Source organism: Monodelphis domestica, chromosome 6 (genome assembly GCF_027887165.1).
Source record: "Monodelphis domestica isolate mMonDom1 chromosome 6, mMonDom1.pri, whole genome shotgun sequence".
Taxonomy (NCBI): domain Eukaryota; kingdom Metazoa; phylum Chordata; class Mammalia; order Didelphimorphia; family Didelphidae; genus Monodelphis; species Monodelphis domestica.
In genome coordinates, this window is record NC_077232.1 from 309,483,733 (window position 1) to 309,498,634 (window position 14,902).

The following is a 14,902-nucleotide window of genomic DNA, read 5'->3' on the forward strand; positions in this document are numbered from 1 at the left end:
GCAGCCTAGATCAAAATTTAATTATTTCAATCTCTACCCTACTCAGGTTAACAGGATTTAGAAAGGGCTGTAGCAAAGGATCAAAGATTTAATTATTTGAAAATATGACCTTCAACAGACATGTGCAAAGCCAGAAGACCTCTGGGCGGTCCTGGGTTAAGCTAGAGCCTCCATTGGCACAGGGAAATTGAGGGACAGGTGATTGGTAGATGTGAGGACTGAGGGGAGGGAACTTGGATGGTTTTCCTTAAGGATAGGGGGGGCTGAAGACTCGGGTGGGGGTGGAGAAGTTGGTCGGTGTGGTTGGTGTGTGCTCTGAGAAGCTTGCTCTGAAGGAAGCTAAAAGTGGGGGCCTCTGAGACTGTTTCTCCATTTTGGTCACGTGAGTAATAGGGACTGATCTCCTTTCTTTGCCCCAGCTATCTAAGGGCTTGGGCCTTTTGGCCCAGCCTAAACAGAAGGGGTATTTATTTAAGCCCTATTCCCTTCTCTCCCTTTTCTCTCTCTCTATCTCTAATTCCTTTCTTCCTCCTATTATAATTAAACTCCATAAAAGATTGACTGCTGATTTCAGTTTTCATTTAGGAATTACATAGCTGAATTCCTTGGTGACCTTAAATTAATATATATCAGTCTTTTAAAGTGATTTCCTTGTCACACTGCTTAATCCCTGGGTGAGACTTTATCTGTCTCAGTTGCTTTATCTGTAAAGTGTAGGTAATAATAGTATTTACATCTCAAGATATTACGAAAATAAAATGAGATAATATGTGTAACTAACATTTGTAAACCTTTAAATGCTGTATAAATGCAATGGGTCATCTTCTTTTAGCTACCATTTTCCAGTAGACTTTTTGTGACTTAAATGTAGCATATTGGTTATATATTTTAGTTCATCTTTGATTTTCAATTTTAAAATCATCATTACTCCGCCTCACCACACGCATGATTGAATTATGATTTTTTCCTTGTCATTACATTAGGGAACATACCTATTTGAAATATTTAAAGTTACTATAATGAGGGGCAGCTAGGTGACTCCATGGATAGATAGCTATGCTTGGAGTCAGGTTGACCTGGGTTCAGGTTTGGCCTTAGACCCTTCCTAACTGTGACCCAGAGCAAAGGGAAGGGGTATTGGCATCGATTCTAGGACAGAAGGCAAAGATTTTTTAAAAAATACTATAATGAAAGGTTTTAGGCCAATATTTGAATAATGAACCAGTACCATTTCTTCTCTCATCCCCTCATTGTCTTCTTTCTTTGCTTCCTCAGGACTGACAGAGGAGCAGGTCTAGGCTTTGGTTCCTCTGTGGGTTGAACTGCTAGTGTCACTTTCCTGATGCTGAACTGGGAGGAACAGGTAGCAAACTGCATTTTGTTTTGTTTGGTGTCTAATGGTTCATAACATTACCCGCCAGACCAAAAGGAAAAGCATTTGTGGTGATAGAGGGCAATATGGGTAGTTTATAACTTATAAAAATGGCAAATGAATATATGAAAAATAAAGTTTCAAGGAATATATATTCATCCCTTGGGAAAATCGCTGGGTTAAATAATGCCTCACAATCGAAAAGAAATAATGTGCTTAACATATACTTAAGCACAGAACCTGAAGCCTGCAACGATAGTATGAAAGAATCTTAAAAGTAATCTTTAACTCAGCAGCTCAGTTTTCCTTACCTGTTCCTAAATTCTGTGTTAAAATTATGGCTAACAGTTATTGGGGGGGGGGGGGATTTGATTTTGATTCCTTTGTCTTTTAGAAAAGGACTTAATGGATTGGATTTATTCAGATGTCTTTGTGAATAATAATATTTTTCAAATAATATGCAATATATTTGGCATTGAACCATTAAATTTATGCCTCCCTTAACTAGATTTTAAATTTCACAAGGTCCAGGAACTTTGTTTTCTTTGTCAGTGAGTCAACTAGCATTTTTAAACTTTTATTTATTTAATTAATTTAGAATGTTTTCCCATGGTTACATACATGATTCATGTTCTCCCCCCCCCTCCACCCCCCTCTTGTAGCCAATGAGCAATTCCACTGGGTTTTACATGAGTCATTGATCCAGATCTATTTCCATATTATTAACATTTCCACTAGGGTGATCATTTACAGCAAGGGTCCCCAAACTATGGCCCAAGGGCCACATTCGACCCCCCCCCCCCCCCCGGCCATTTATCTGGCCCCCACCGCACTTCCAGAAGGGGCACCTCTTTCATTGGTGATCAGTGAGAGGAGCACTGGATGTGGCGGCGTCACAAAGCGAGGCATCGCTGATGAACAGTACTACTTCCAGTGACATAATCCTTTGCGTGGCACTTTGTTCTGAGAACTCCAAGCAAAGGATTATGTGGCTGCACAATGGAAGACTTTAGCATGGTGAGCAGTGATCTGGGGGAGGGGATTCTGCACTGTGTATCCTGCTGCCCAGTATAGTGGTGGCGGTGATGGGCCTGTGCAAGGTGTGACAGGTCCATCACAGTGAGCAATGCAGCCTCTGCTATCTCAGACAAAGCTATACAGATTTGTTCATAGTTTTTTTTTGTTGTTTTTTTTTATAGTCTGGCCCTCCAACAGTCTATGTGATCAAGAAGTTGTTTTTCTTCTGTGTTTCTGCTCCCAGTTTCTCCTCTGAATATGGATATGTTCTTTTTCATAAGTCCTTCAGAATTGTCCGAGATTATTGCATTGTTGCTAGTAGAGAAGTTGTATCCATCCCTGTTCCCCTGGTCAATGTTCTCCTGGTTCTGCTCCTCTCACTCTGCATCAATTCCTGGGAGTAGTTCCAGTTCACATGGAATTCTTCAAGTTGATTAGAATACTCAAATCACCAACAGATACCACAATTTGTTCAGTCATTCTCCAATTGAAGGGCATCCCCTCATTTTCCAATTTTTTGCCACCACAGAGTGCAGCTATGAATATTTTTGTACAAGTCTTTTTCCTTATGATCTCCTTGGAGGTATAAACACAGCAGAGGTATGGCTGGATCAAAGGACAGGCAGTGTTTTTTTCCTTTTTATTTTTATTTTTAAATTTTATTCTTTTATTTGAAAATGTTTATTTAATTAATTTAGAATATTTTTTCCATGGTTATATGATTCATGTTCTTTACCTCTCCTTCCACCCCTCTCCCATAGCCAATGAGCAACTCCACTGAATTTAACATGTGTCATTTTGATCAAGACCTATTTCCATATTATTAACATTTGCACTAGAGTGATCGTTTAGATTCTACATTCCCATTGACCCATGTGATCAGGCAGTTTCTTCTGTGTTTCTGCTTCTATAGTTCTTTCTCTGGATGTGAATACTGTTCTTTCTCATAAGTCCCTCAGAATTATGCTGGGTCATTGCATTGCTGCTAGTAGAGAAGTCTTGTACCATAGTGTATCAGTCTCTGTATAGTGTTCTGGTTCTGCTCCTCTCACTCTGCATCACTTCCTGGAGGTCGTTCCAGTTCACATGGAACTCCTCCACTTTATTGTTCCTTTGAGCACAATAGTATTCCATCACCAACATATATCACAATTTGTTCAGTCATTCCCCAATTGAAGGGCATCCCCTCATTTTACAATTTTTTGCCACCACAAAGAGCGCAGCTATGAATATTCTTGTACAAGTCTTTTTCCTTATTAACTCTTTGGGGTACAAACCCAGCAGTGCTATGGCTGAATCAAAGGGCAGACAGTCTTTTATTGCCCCTTGGGCATAGTTCCAAATTGCCCTCCAGAATGGTTAGATCAATTCACAATTCCACCAGCAATGCATTAATGTCCCAATTTTGCCACATCCCCTCCAACATTTATTACTTTCCTTTGCTGTCATACTAGCCAATCTGCTAGGTGTGAGGTGGTACCTCAGAGTTTTGATTTGCATTTCTATATTGAGAGATTAGAACGCTTTTTCATGTCCTTGTTGATAATTTTGATTTCTTTATCTGAAAATTGCCTATTTGTGTTCCTCACCCATTTATCAATTGGTGAATGGCTTGATTTTTTTGTACAATTGATTTAGCTTCTTAAAATTTGAGTAATTAGACCTTTGTCAGAGGTTTTTCTTATAAAGATTTTTCCCAATTTGTTGCTTCCCTTCTAATTTTGATTGCATTGGTTCTGTTTTTTAATTTAATGTAATCAAATTATTCATTTTATGTTTTATAATCTCTATCTCTTGCTTGGTCTTAAAATCTTTACTTTCCCATAGATCGGACAGGTAAACTATTCTGTGTTCACCTAATTTACTTAAGTCATTCACCCATTCTGAATTTATCTTGGTGTAGGGTATGAGATGTTGATCTAAACCTAATTTCTCCTTCCAATTTTCCCAGCAGTTTTTGTCAAATAGTGGGTTTTTGTCCCCAAAGCTAGGATCTTTGGGTTTATCATATACTATCTTGCTGAGGTCATTTACCCCAAATATTCCACTGGATCCTCCCTTCTGTCTTAGCCAGTACCAGATTGTTTTGATGACCACTGCTTTATAGTATAGTTTAAGATCTGGTACTGCTAGGCCCCTCCCCCCCCCCCTTTACTTTTACTTTTTCATAATTTCCCTTGATATTCTTGATCTTTTGTTCTTTCAAATGAACTTTATTATAGTTTTTTCTAATTCAGTAAAAAAGTTTTTTGGTAGTTCAATGGGTATGGCACTAAATAGATATATAAGTTTGGGTAGGATGGTCATTTTTATTATGTTAGCTTGTCCTACCCATGAGCAATTAATGTTTTTCCAATTATTTAGGTCTTGACACATGTAAAACCCAGTGTAATTGCTCTTTGGGGGAGGGGGGGAGACATGAATCATGTAACCATGGGAAAATAATTTTTAAATCAGTTCTTTAGGTCTAATTTTAATTGTATCGAAAGTGTTTTGTGCGTGTGTTCATATAATTCCTGTATTTGTCTTGGCAAATATATTCCTAAATATTTTATATTATCTAGGGTGATTTTAAATAGAATTTCTCTTTCTAATTCCTGCTGCTGAGATGTGTTGGAGATATATAGAAATGCTGATGACTTATGTGGGTTTATTTTGTATCCTGCAACTTTGCTAAAGTTGTTGATTATTTCCACTAGCTTTTTAGTTTTTTTTTTGGTAGTTGATTCTCTGGGATTCTTTAAGTAGACCATCATGTCATACGCAAAGAGTGACAGCTTGGTCTCCTCATTGCCAATTTTAATTCCTTCAATTTCTTTTTCTTCTCTGATTGCTACTGCTAGTGTTTCTAGTACAATATTAAATAATAAAGGTGATAATGGGCATCCTTGTTTCACTCCTAATCTTACTGGGAAGGCTTCTAGTTTGTCCCCATTACAGATGATGCTTGCTGATGGTTTTAAATATATACTGTTTATTATTTTTAGGAAAGGCCCTTCTATTCCTGTACTTTCTAGTGTTTTAAATAGGAATGGGATTATTTAAGTATTCTATTTCTTCTGTTAATCTAGGCAATTTATATTTTTGTAGAAATTCATCTATATCACCTAGATTGCCATATTTATTGCCATATAATTGGGCAAAATAGTTCTTAATAATTACCTTAATTTCCTCTTCATTAGAGTTGAGGTCTCCCTTTTCATCTTTGATACTGTTAATTTGGTTTTCTTTCCTTTTTAAAAAAATTAGATTAACTAGTACTTTTTCTAGTTTTCATCTGGGGATTTTTCATTTGTTCTCTTTTAATTTGCATACCCAATTCATTGACCTCTTCCCTCTCTGATTTGTTAATATATGCACTCAGATACATAAATTTCCCCCTGAGTACTGCCTGGGCTGCATCCCATAGATTTTGATATATCTCCTCAATGAAATTGATAATTGTTTCTATGATTTGTTCTTTAACCAACCAATTTTGGAGCATCATATTATTCAATTTCCAATTTTTCATTTGCCTCTTCATGTACCCTTACTATATTATTTTTATTGCATTGTGATCTGAAAAGTCAACAGCATTTATTAAACATAGGAGGTTCTATTCTCAACAGTTGGGAATGTTTTTAAAGTCCCTTCCCTCAGGGAGCGCATATTCTAATGGGGAGAACAAAATGTATAAATAACTGGATACACACAAAATATGTGCAGAGCATAAGGAGTCTGGAAAGGTTAGAAAGAGACCAAGTTGTGAAAACCTTTAAATGCCAAGAACTTTCTGTTTGACCCCAGATCATTTCACTTTCTCCAATGTGTAGGAGAGAAAAGTCGGGTTTGAGGGGAGAGATAAAGGGGAGGGACTTGATAGGGGTGTCAGATTGGTACTTTAGGAAAAAGATACTTTGGCATCAGAAGAGAGAGATGAGGCAGAGGGGGAAGCGTGTTAAAGAAGACCATGGCCATGGTCCAAGTGAGAGAGGATGAGTGTGAATTAGGGTGGAAGCTGTGTGAGTAGGGAGAAGGGGGAATACACTACAGGTCTACACCCATCTCCTCTAGGTACTATTTAATTCAGTGACATTGGCCTCATTGCTGTTCCGTGAACAAGACACTCCCATTTCCTAACCACAGTCATCCTTCTGTCCCCCTAAGCAGCTAGGTGGTGAGAGCAGATAGCATCTGGCCCTTGAACACAGGGCAATCTCATTATCACATTAGCACAGCCTGTCTTTGCCTGTCCCCATACACTTTGTCACTTAGGTTATAGAATAAAGAGGGACTTCTGTGATCATGAACTTAGAAATGTAGATCATTGCTATCACTACCTTACAGGTGGTGAGGACCAAGGCCCAATGTGACCCTCTGCCTGTCTGTGTGCAATAGAATTTAATTTTATAATGTAAGAACCATTCTTAGCTCTAAGGCCATATAAAAGAAGGCAACAGTTTGCCCCTGCTCTCTAGAAATGCCAGCTATTCCATTATTCAGATGCCTTCATCCTTCCACTCTCTTAGTTGTTTATCTGTCTCCTTCTCAAAAGCCTACTACAAAATTGTATGGTTGTCAGAGAAAAAAAATAATGCTGTACTCTTATGCCAGTCTTACAAACAATTTTATTTAAGATTAATTCCACTTTGAAAAATTTAAGGACACTTTCTCCTCTTTTACCCATCTCACATGATAACAAGGCTTTACTCCTCACCAGGGCTAACCCCTCTATTCAAGCAATCCTGTTCCATTCCCCTCCATTGCCCTCTCTGTCATCCTTGCTCTTTTATGGTCAGTCTCACTATTGGCTTATTCCCTGCTGCCTACAAACATGCCTGCATCTTTTCTATCTCCTAGTGCAGGCTCTCCCAACTCTAATCCATCTTCTATTCAGCCATTTAAAGTGGTTTTCCTGAAACCCAGGACTAACTTTGTCAGCCCCCTTAGTCAATAAAGTCCAGTGGCTCCTTGTTGCCTCCAGTGTCAAGTATAAGATGCTCTGTTGGAGTTGAAAGCCTGCATAACTCTCTTCCTCCTGAACCTTTCCAGTTTTTATATGTCTTCTTCCCCAATGTGTACTCTTGGATCCAGTGACACTGGCCTCACTGGCCTCCTGGCCATTCTATGAACAAGACCGTCCAGCATGGCTGTGGTCATTCTCTCTAGGTGCCCCTCCTTGGAAAACTCTCCCTCCCCAACTCTGCCCACTGGCCTCCTTGGCTTCCTTCAAGTCCCAGCCTAAGTCTTCTCTGGCCTCTCCTGTATATAGCTCATTTTTTTTTAAACCCTTACCTTCTGTCCAAGGCAGAAGAGTGGTAAGGGCTAGGCAATGTGACTTGCCCAGGGTCACACAGCTAGGAAGTGGCTGAGGCCACATTTGAACCCAGGACCTCCCATCTTGAGGGCTGGCTCTCCACTGAGCCACCCAGCTGCTGCCCCTATACCTCATTTTGTATGTATTGGTTTGCATGTTTGCCCCATTATGTTAGGAGCTCCTTGAGTACAAGGACTTCTTTTTGTATCCCAGAACTTAGCGCAGTGCCTGGGCACACAGTAGGTATTTAATGAACCTCCATTGTTTGATTGATTGATTGACAGAGAGGACCATATAATTTTTTATCTTTTATCCCTAGGGTCTTATACTTATTAATTACTTAAATGCTTGTTAAATTTTTAAGTTTTGAGTTTCAAATTCTCTCCTTCCTTCACATTCTCCTATCCCCCTCCCCTCCCTGAATTGGTAAGCAATCTGATAGATAGTACATATGCAATCGTGTAAAACCTTTTTCTGTATTAGTGGAAGAGATCGCAAATAAAAAAGTAGAAAGTAAAATATAATATGTTTCCATCTGGATTCAAACTCCATCAGTCTTTCTCAGAGGGCAGATGGCATTTTTCATCAGGAATCTGGGGGATTGTCTTGGATCGCTGAAAAAATCATGGTCATTCAACTGTTAATCAAAAGGTATTGCTGTTAATTGCGTACAATGTTCTTTTGGTTCTTTTCACTTTACTTTGCATCATTTAGTCTTAGCCTTTCCTAATGTTTCTGAAAGTATCCTACTTGTCATTTCTAATGGTACAATCGTATTCTATTACAAACATATACCACAACTTGTTCCTCCATTCCCCAGTTGAAGGACTACCCCATAATTTCCAATTCTTTGCTACCACAAAAAGAGCTGCAATGAATATTTTTGTACAAATATGTCCTTTTTAAAAAAAATCTCTTTGGCATACAGATCTAGTAATGGTTTTGATGGAGCAAAGGGTATTCACAGTTTTCGAGTCTTTTGAGTGTAGTTCTTAATTGTTCTTCAGAATGGTTGGATCAGATCACAACTCCACCAACACTGTATTAATATCTCAATTTTCCTGCATCATCTCCAGTGTTTATCATTTTCCTTTTCTGTCATATTAGTCAACCTCTAATTGGTGTGAGGTGATACATCATAGGTGTTTTTAATTTGCTAAATGCTTGTTAAGTTGAAAGGGGGAAAAACCAGCAGATTTTTCTCTTAAAATAGTTAGCATTGAGGGAATGTCCCTCAATTGAGGAATGGCTGGACAAATTGTAGTTTATGATGGTGATGGAATAATATTGTGCGGTAAAGAATGATGATTCAATGGATTTCTGTACCAACTGGAAAGACCTCTATGAACTGGTGCAGTGAAATAAGCAGAACCAGGAGACTATTGTACACAAAAAGTGAAACACTGTAAGACCTATGACGATGCTGAGGGACTTAGGAGAAAGAATGCTATCCATATTGAGGGACGGGTATATGATTTGGGGTTTAGGTTTTAAAAGATTATTCTATTACAAAAATGAATAGTATGGAAATAGATTTTGAGTGATTAATATGTATAACCCAGTGAAATTGTTTGGCAGCTCCAAGAGGGGGGAGAGAAGAGAGGAGGGAGACAACAAAAATCATGTAACAATGGGAAAAAAACTTTAAATTAAATTAATATAGCTAGCATTCCTATAGCACTAAGATTTGCTAAGTTCTTTATAGTATCCTCTCACTTTATCCTCACAACATCCCTGAAAGGAAGTACTCTTATTATCTCATTTTTATAGATGTGATCAAAGCTGAGGGAAGTTATTAACTTGCCCAGGATCACATAGTGAATACGTTTCTGAGGGCAGATTTGAATTCAGGTCTTCCTAATTTAACTAAGAACAGTGCTATCCACTACTTCCTCTAGAGCACTTATTAGGACCCCTTGTTAGAAATGCAAGTTTAAATTCTTCTCTCTTTTTTTAATGTTTAAATTCTCCTTAATGAATAGAATACATTTAAAAGTTGAATAAGTATTTGGGTTGAAAGTTCAGTGGTAAAAGGTATAAACCTTCAGAAATCCATGAAAAGCAACAAGGGAATAATTTAAAATTTGATGGTTTTTTTGTCTCCATTGTCAAATTTCCTCTCTTATTCCAACATCATGTGTCCTTTTCCTTATCTCCCAGCATTTGTTCAACATTGCACCTGAGGGAAAATGAAAGCTTCAGAATATTCTTGTCAGAAAACTCACGCGTTCAGCAGTGTCATTAGTAAAATCAATTCACAACTTTCACCTTTTTTGCTTTTAGATGTCCTAATGGGTGTGAGCAAGTTGGATGTTCTATACCGACGGCTTCTCCTCACAAAGCTTTTCATCAGAGGATGGGGAAGGCCAGAAGATCTGAAACGGTGAGCACTTTGCCTCGCATGTTCTAACTGGGATTGCAAGTGTCATTTTGCATGAAGTTTATAGGCCAAGCAAGGAAATAATTTAGTTTATTTAGTCTTTCCAGCTTCAGATTGGCTACAGAGATGATATTTCTGGCCAGGGCAGCTCTCTGTAGTATTGTCTACCAAGTGACATGAAGGTTGTGATTTGTAGGCCGAAAGCCCCTACCTACACTGGTGCCAGCTATACAAGTTCCTTTGATAGCCAGTAATTTTCACTTTTAGGTTTCCAAAAGCACTTTATAAAAAAGCATTGGATCCTCACAACAGTCCTCGAATGGAGGTACTATTATTAACCCCATTTTACAGTTTAAGAAACTGAGGCAAACAAAGCTTGAGTGACTAGACCAGTATCACAACTTTCAAGTGATATGTTATCAGAGTAGTATCATTTTCTGATTATCTTTCCTAAATTTTAGTACAAAATTATAAATTATACTTATTTTAAAACATTTAGTACTGAAAAATTAAGAATAATTATGGAACCATAAACTGGATTTTGTGGAAAGGGGGAGAAGTCTTTGTTTTGTTTTGTTTTGTTTAACCCTTACCTTCCGTCTTGGAATCAATATTGTCTATTGATTCCAAGGCAGAAGAGTGATAAGAGCTAGGCAGAGGGGGTTAAGTGACTTGCCTAGGGTCACATAGCTGGGAAGTGTCTGAGGCCAGACTTGAACCCAGGACTTCCAGTCGCTAGCTCTGGCTCTCAATCCATTGGGCTACCCAGTTGATCCTGGGAGATGTCTTTATAATTAAGCATCATAACCAAGTTTCAACTACAGTAGTGCGCACACACACTCACTCTTGCTCTTGCTTTCATTTACTGAGGTCTTCTGGGAAGCAATTGAGATTCTTCTGCAGCTCCTTCCCAGTTCTTTCCTTCCCAGTGCTTTCCCTCCCACTCCACCCTTTTCCCATTTTTTCATTTTCCCTATTTTCAGGCATGTGTTTTTCTTGTTTTTGTTTTGTTTTGTTTTGATTTCTGTTTTCTTTATGGTGGAATTGGATGTGTGGGAGGGAGGTCTCAGAGCCCCAATCCAAGGGAAGGATCAGGGAGAAAGAGCATATAATATGCATGTGTGCGTGTGTGCGTGCGTGCGTGTGTGTGTGTGTGTGTGTGCGTGCGTGTGTGCGTGCGTGCATGCGCGCGCGTGAGTTCAGCAAGTATTCACTTATCTGTGGTTCTAGCCATCTGTAGGAGGTCTTGGAAAAAATCCCCCTCTAATAAAGGGCCCTACCATATTTTGTGTTGGGATTTTTTTTATAATGGATGAAAAACTGAACTCATTTTCTCTTTTTCTTTCATAATAGACTATTTGAATTCAGAAAAGTAATTGGTAATCGAGAAACATGCCAAAATATGGTTTCCAGAGATTATCCAGTATATGTTGACAAGGTATTTAAGATAAAAATGTGTAGTTGTCTACATTGTAATGAAAACATGTTAATATTAAATTGAATATTAAAATGTAACAGTAGGTCTGTTTTTTCTTATATCAGATGGTATATGCATATAAAACTCATTTGTTGATCAATCATTTATTAAGTGTTAATCATGTGCCAGGTGCTGTGTTGGGATCTGGGGATACAAAGGCAAAGGAAAAAGAGATCCTGCCCTTGTGGAGCTCACATTATCACACGAGAGATGTCATGAACAAATATGTTTACATACAGGTACAAGACATATTGAAGGAAATGGTTAGCAGATGTAGGACTTAGGGCAAAAAGACATTAGGGGGAATAAGAGGAACAGAAATCTTTTTTTTTTCTTTGCCAAATTGTAGTCATCATGTACTTTGTTCTCCAGGTTCTTCTCACTTCTCTTTGCATCAGCTTCTACAAGTTTTTGAACCTATCTTCATCATTTATATTCATCATTTCTTAGAAAGCAGAAATAATCCATTATGATCTTGCACCATGGTTTGTATAGCCATCCCCCCGTTGATCAGCATCCTTTTGTTTGCTGTTTTTTGGATCTTTGCCCTTTTTTAGTTCTTTGGGTATAGGCCTGCTTTTGGAATTTCTGGATTAAAGGAATAATGCTGAGTTTGGTGACTTTTTAAGTATATTACTTTCCAGAAGGACTATACCAATTCAGAGTTCTATTAGCAGTGTGTTAGATGCCTGTCCTCCACTCCCAGCGACTTTTACTTTCCTTTTTGCCAATATGATGGATGTGAGGTATGGTATCACAGTTACTATAATTTTCATTTCTTTTTTCTAATTAGTGACTTGGAACATTTTGATTGTTTTTTCTTTTGAAAACTGCCTAGTCACTTCTTTGGTTCTTTTATTTATTGTAGAAAGAGCTCTTGTTCTTTACTGTTTGAATCAAAAAATGAGTTTTTCAGGGGCATCTAGATGGCAAAGTGGTTAGAGCACAGGGAATGAGGAAGATCTGGGTTCAAATACAGCCCCAGGCATTTTTTTTACTAACTATATGACTCTGGGCAAGTTACTTAACTTCTGTTTGCCTCAGTTTCTTCATCAGTAAAATGGGATACATCTTGGATGTTAGACCCTTATCAGAGAATTAGCTAAACAAATTTTCCTACTTAATAAGTGTTTACCTTTTGATTTTAATTGCACAAATTTTGTTTATGCAAAGACTTTTCAATTTTATGTAATTAAAATTGCCCGTGTTATATCCTATAACCCTTTGAATCTCTGGAAATGTCTTCTCTGTCCACAGTTTTGAAAGATAGCACTAATTTTATTTGATTTATAAATTGATTTATGAAGGAATCTGAGATTATGTATCTACTTGGAATATTTTTTTTATGTGAAATATTGATCTAAATTTAGTTTCTGATAGACTGCTTTCTAGTTTTGGGGTAATAGGAAATCATTCCTATAGTAGTTTTGGTCTTTGCATATATTGAACATTATGATTGCTTTTGGATCTTGTCTTCCTGATCTGCTCATCTGATCAACTCTTCTGTTTTTGTTTTTTAAACCAGTTGCAAATGATCACTGCTGTGTCGTATATAATGTTATATTTGGTATTTTTTTTGGTACATTGGTACATTAGATCCTCTTAATTCCTATTTTAAGAAATTCTTTTGAGATTCTTTTTTTTTTAACCCTTACCTTATGTCTTGTAATTAGTACTGTGTATTGGTGATCTCTTCTGTAAAATGGAGATAATAATAGCATCTCCTTCTTAGGGTAGTCATGAAATTCAATAGACATACTTTATTTATAGATTATAATAAATGTATTTTATAATATTTTTATATAGTAAATAAATTTTAAAATATATAGTAAATAAATATAGTAAATAAAAATATGGTAAATATGTAGTAAATAAAAATATACATTAAAATGTATTATATATTATATTTATATATATTTTAAAATAATATAAATTTATATGTAATAATATATAATAAATGAATTACACTATGCATAAGGTATACATTATAGATAATATAGATAATAAATTACAATATACATATAATGAAATTATAATTCTTATTATATTACAGTCATTGAAATTATGAGGCTAATAGTAGCTTAATAATTTTATTAAATCAAAGTAGTAGTGGTAAAGAGAGGGAAATACAGGAGAAAGGTAGAGAGATACTTAGCTTTCTAATCTATTGGCCGCCATGAGAGGCCTGTGACTAAACTCCAGCAAGATTACCTTCAGCTCTCCCTGCTCCAGCCAGAAGACCCCAGAGGCCACCTTGTCTCCATTTATAAGCTCTTTTCTTTTTTTTTTTTTTTTTTTTTTTTTTTTTTTTTTTTTATAAGCTCTTTTCTCCACCCATTATCTCTCACATGTCACATCTTAGGAACCAATCAGAATTTTTTGGCTGCCCAGAGGGGCAGTGCCCGTGGAATCAGTTTCCTGTCTCATTGGTTCCTTGGTTCTTTAACTTCCTTTCTCTGAGGGCTTATCTATACCTGAATTTACATGGTAGTCTTTGACCTCCAGGTCACTGAGAGATGACATTAAAAAAGATGACATAATAGAGAGAAATTTGCTTCCAACAGTATCCTGGTATATTATAAATGTGCAATATGTCATGGTATTAAAATATATTTAAAAATTAGTATATGTAAAATAGATTATGCATGCATAATAATATATGTATTTCTGTTTTATAAATATGTGTATGTAGGCATATACATACATGTAATATATGTAAAATATTGGGGCGTGTTGGAGCACAAAAGACAACACGGCCACCCAATGCAGCTGAGGAAGTCTCCAGGTGTAACGACTTTTCGTGCCACTGGACCCAGGCTTCCAACGCCGAGAGAGTGGGACTGTCTTTGTGCACACTCATCTATACACCATAGATGAAAACGCACAAAGACAATCGTCATCCTCGGTTACCGAGAGACTACTACTACTACTATTGGTTCCAAGGCAGAAGAGTGGTAATGACTAGGCAATGGGGGTCAAGTGACTTGCCCAGGGTTACACAGCTGGGAAGTGTCTGAGGCCAGATTTGAACTTAGGACCTCCCATCTCTAGGGCTGGTTCTCAATCCACTGAGCTACCCAGCTGCCCCCTCCGAGTATTCTGTATGACTTAAGAGCAACTAGGTGACAGTGAGTTAGGACTGAAGGACAAATTCTGTCCACTTCTTCATGCTGTCTTTTTTGGTACTGGATTAGAAAATTAATTGCTATTTTATTTTGTTGGCATGGCCCAACCATGAACAAATATTTCTCTAATTATTTAGGTGTATCTGTATTTTTGTAAGAGAATATATGTATTTAATTATGGTGTGTATCTTGGTAAGTAAACTCTGAAATAATGAAATCCTTTTTTTCTATCTTG

General features: G+C 37.3%; 1 protein-coding gene across 1 annotated transcript in view; it reads left to right on the forward strand.

Annotated features, from left to right (window-relative positions):
* Positions 1-14,902, forward strand: part of ABHD18 (abhydrolase domain containing 18) — a 66,948-nt gene that overhangs the window by 8,367 nt on the left and 43,679 nt on the right. The window contains exons 2-4 of the mRNA XM_056803524.1: positions 1,276-1,363; positions 9,969-10,068; positions 11,419-11,503. Of these exons, the coding sequence (XP_056659502.1) occupies positions 9,977-10,068; positions 11,419-11,503 (177 nt within the window). The 5' untranslated portion in view covers positions 1,276-1,363; positions 9,969-9,976. The remainder of the gene's footprint in view (positions 1-1,275; positions 1,364-9,968; positions 10,069-11,418; positions 11,504-14,902) is intronic.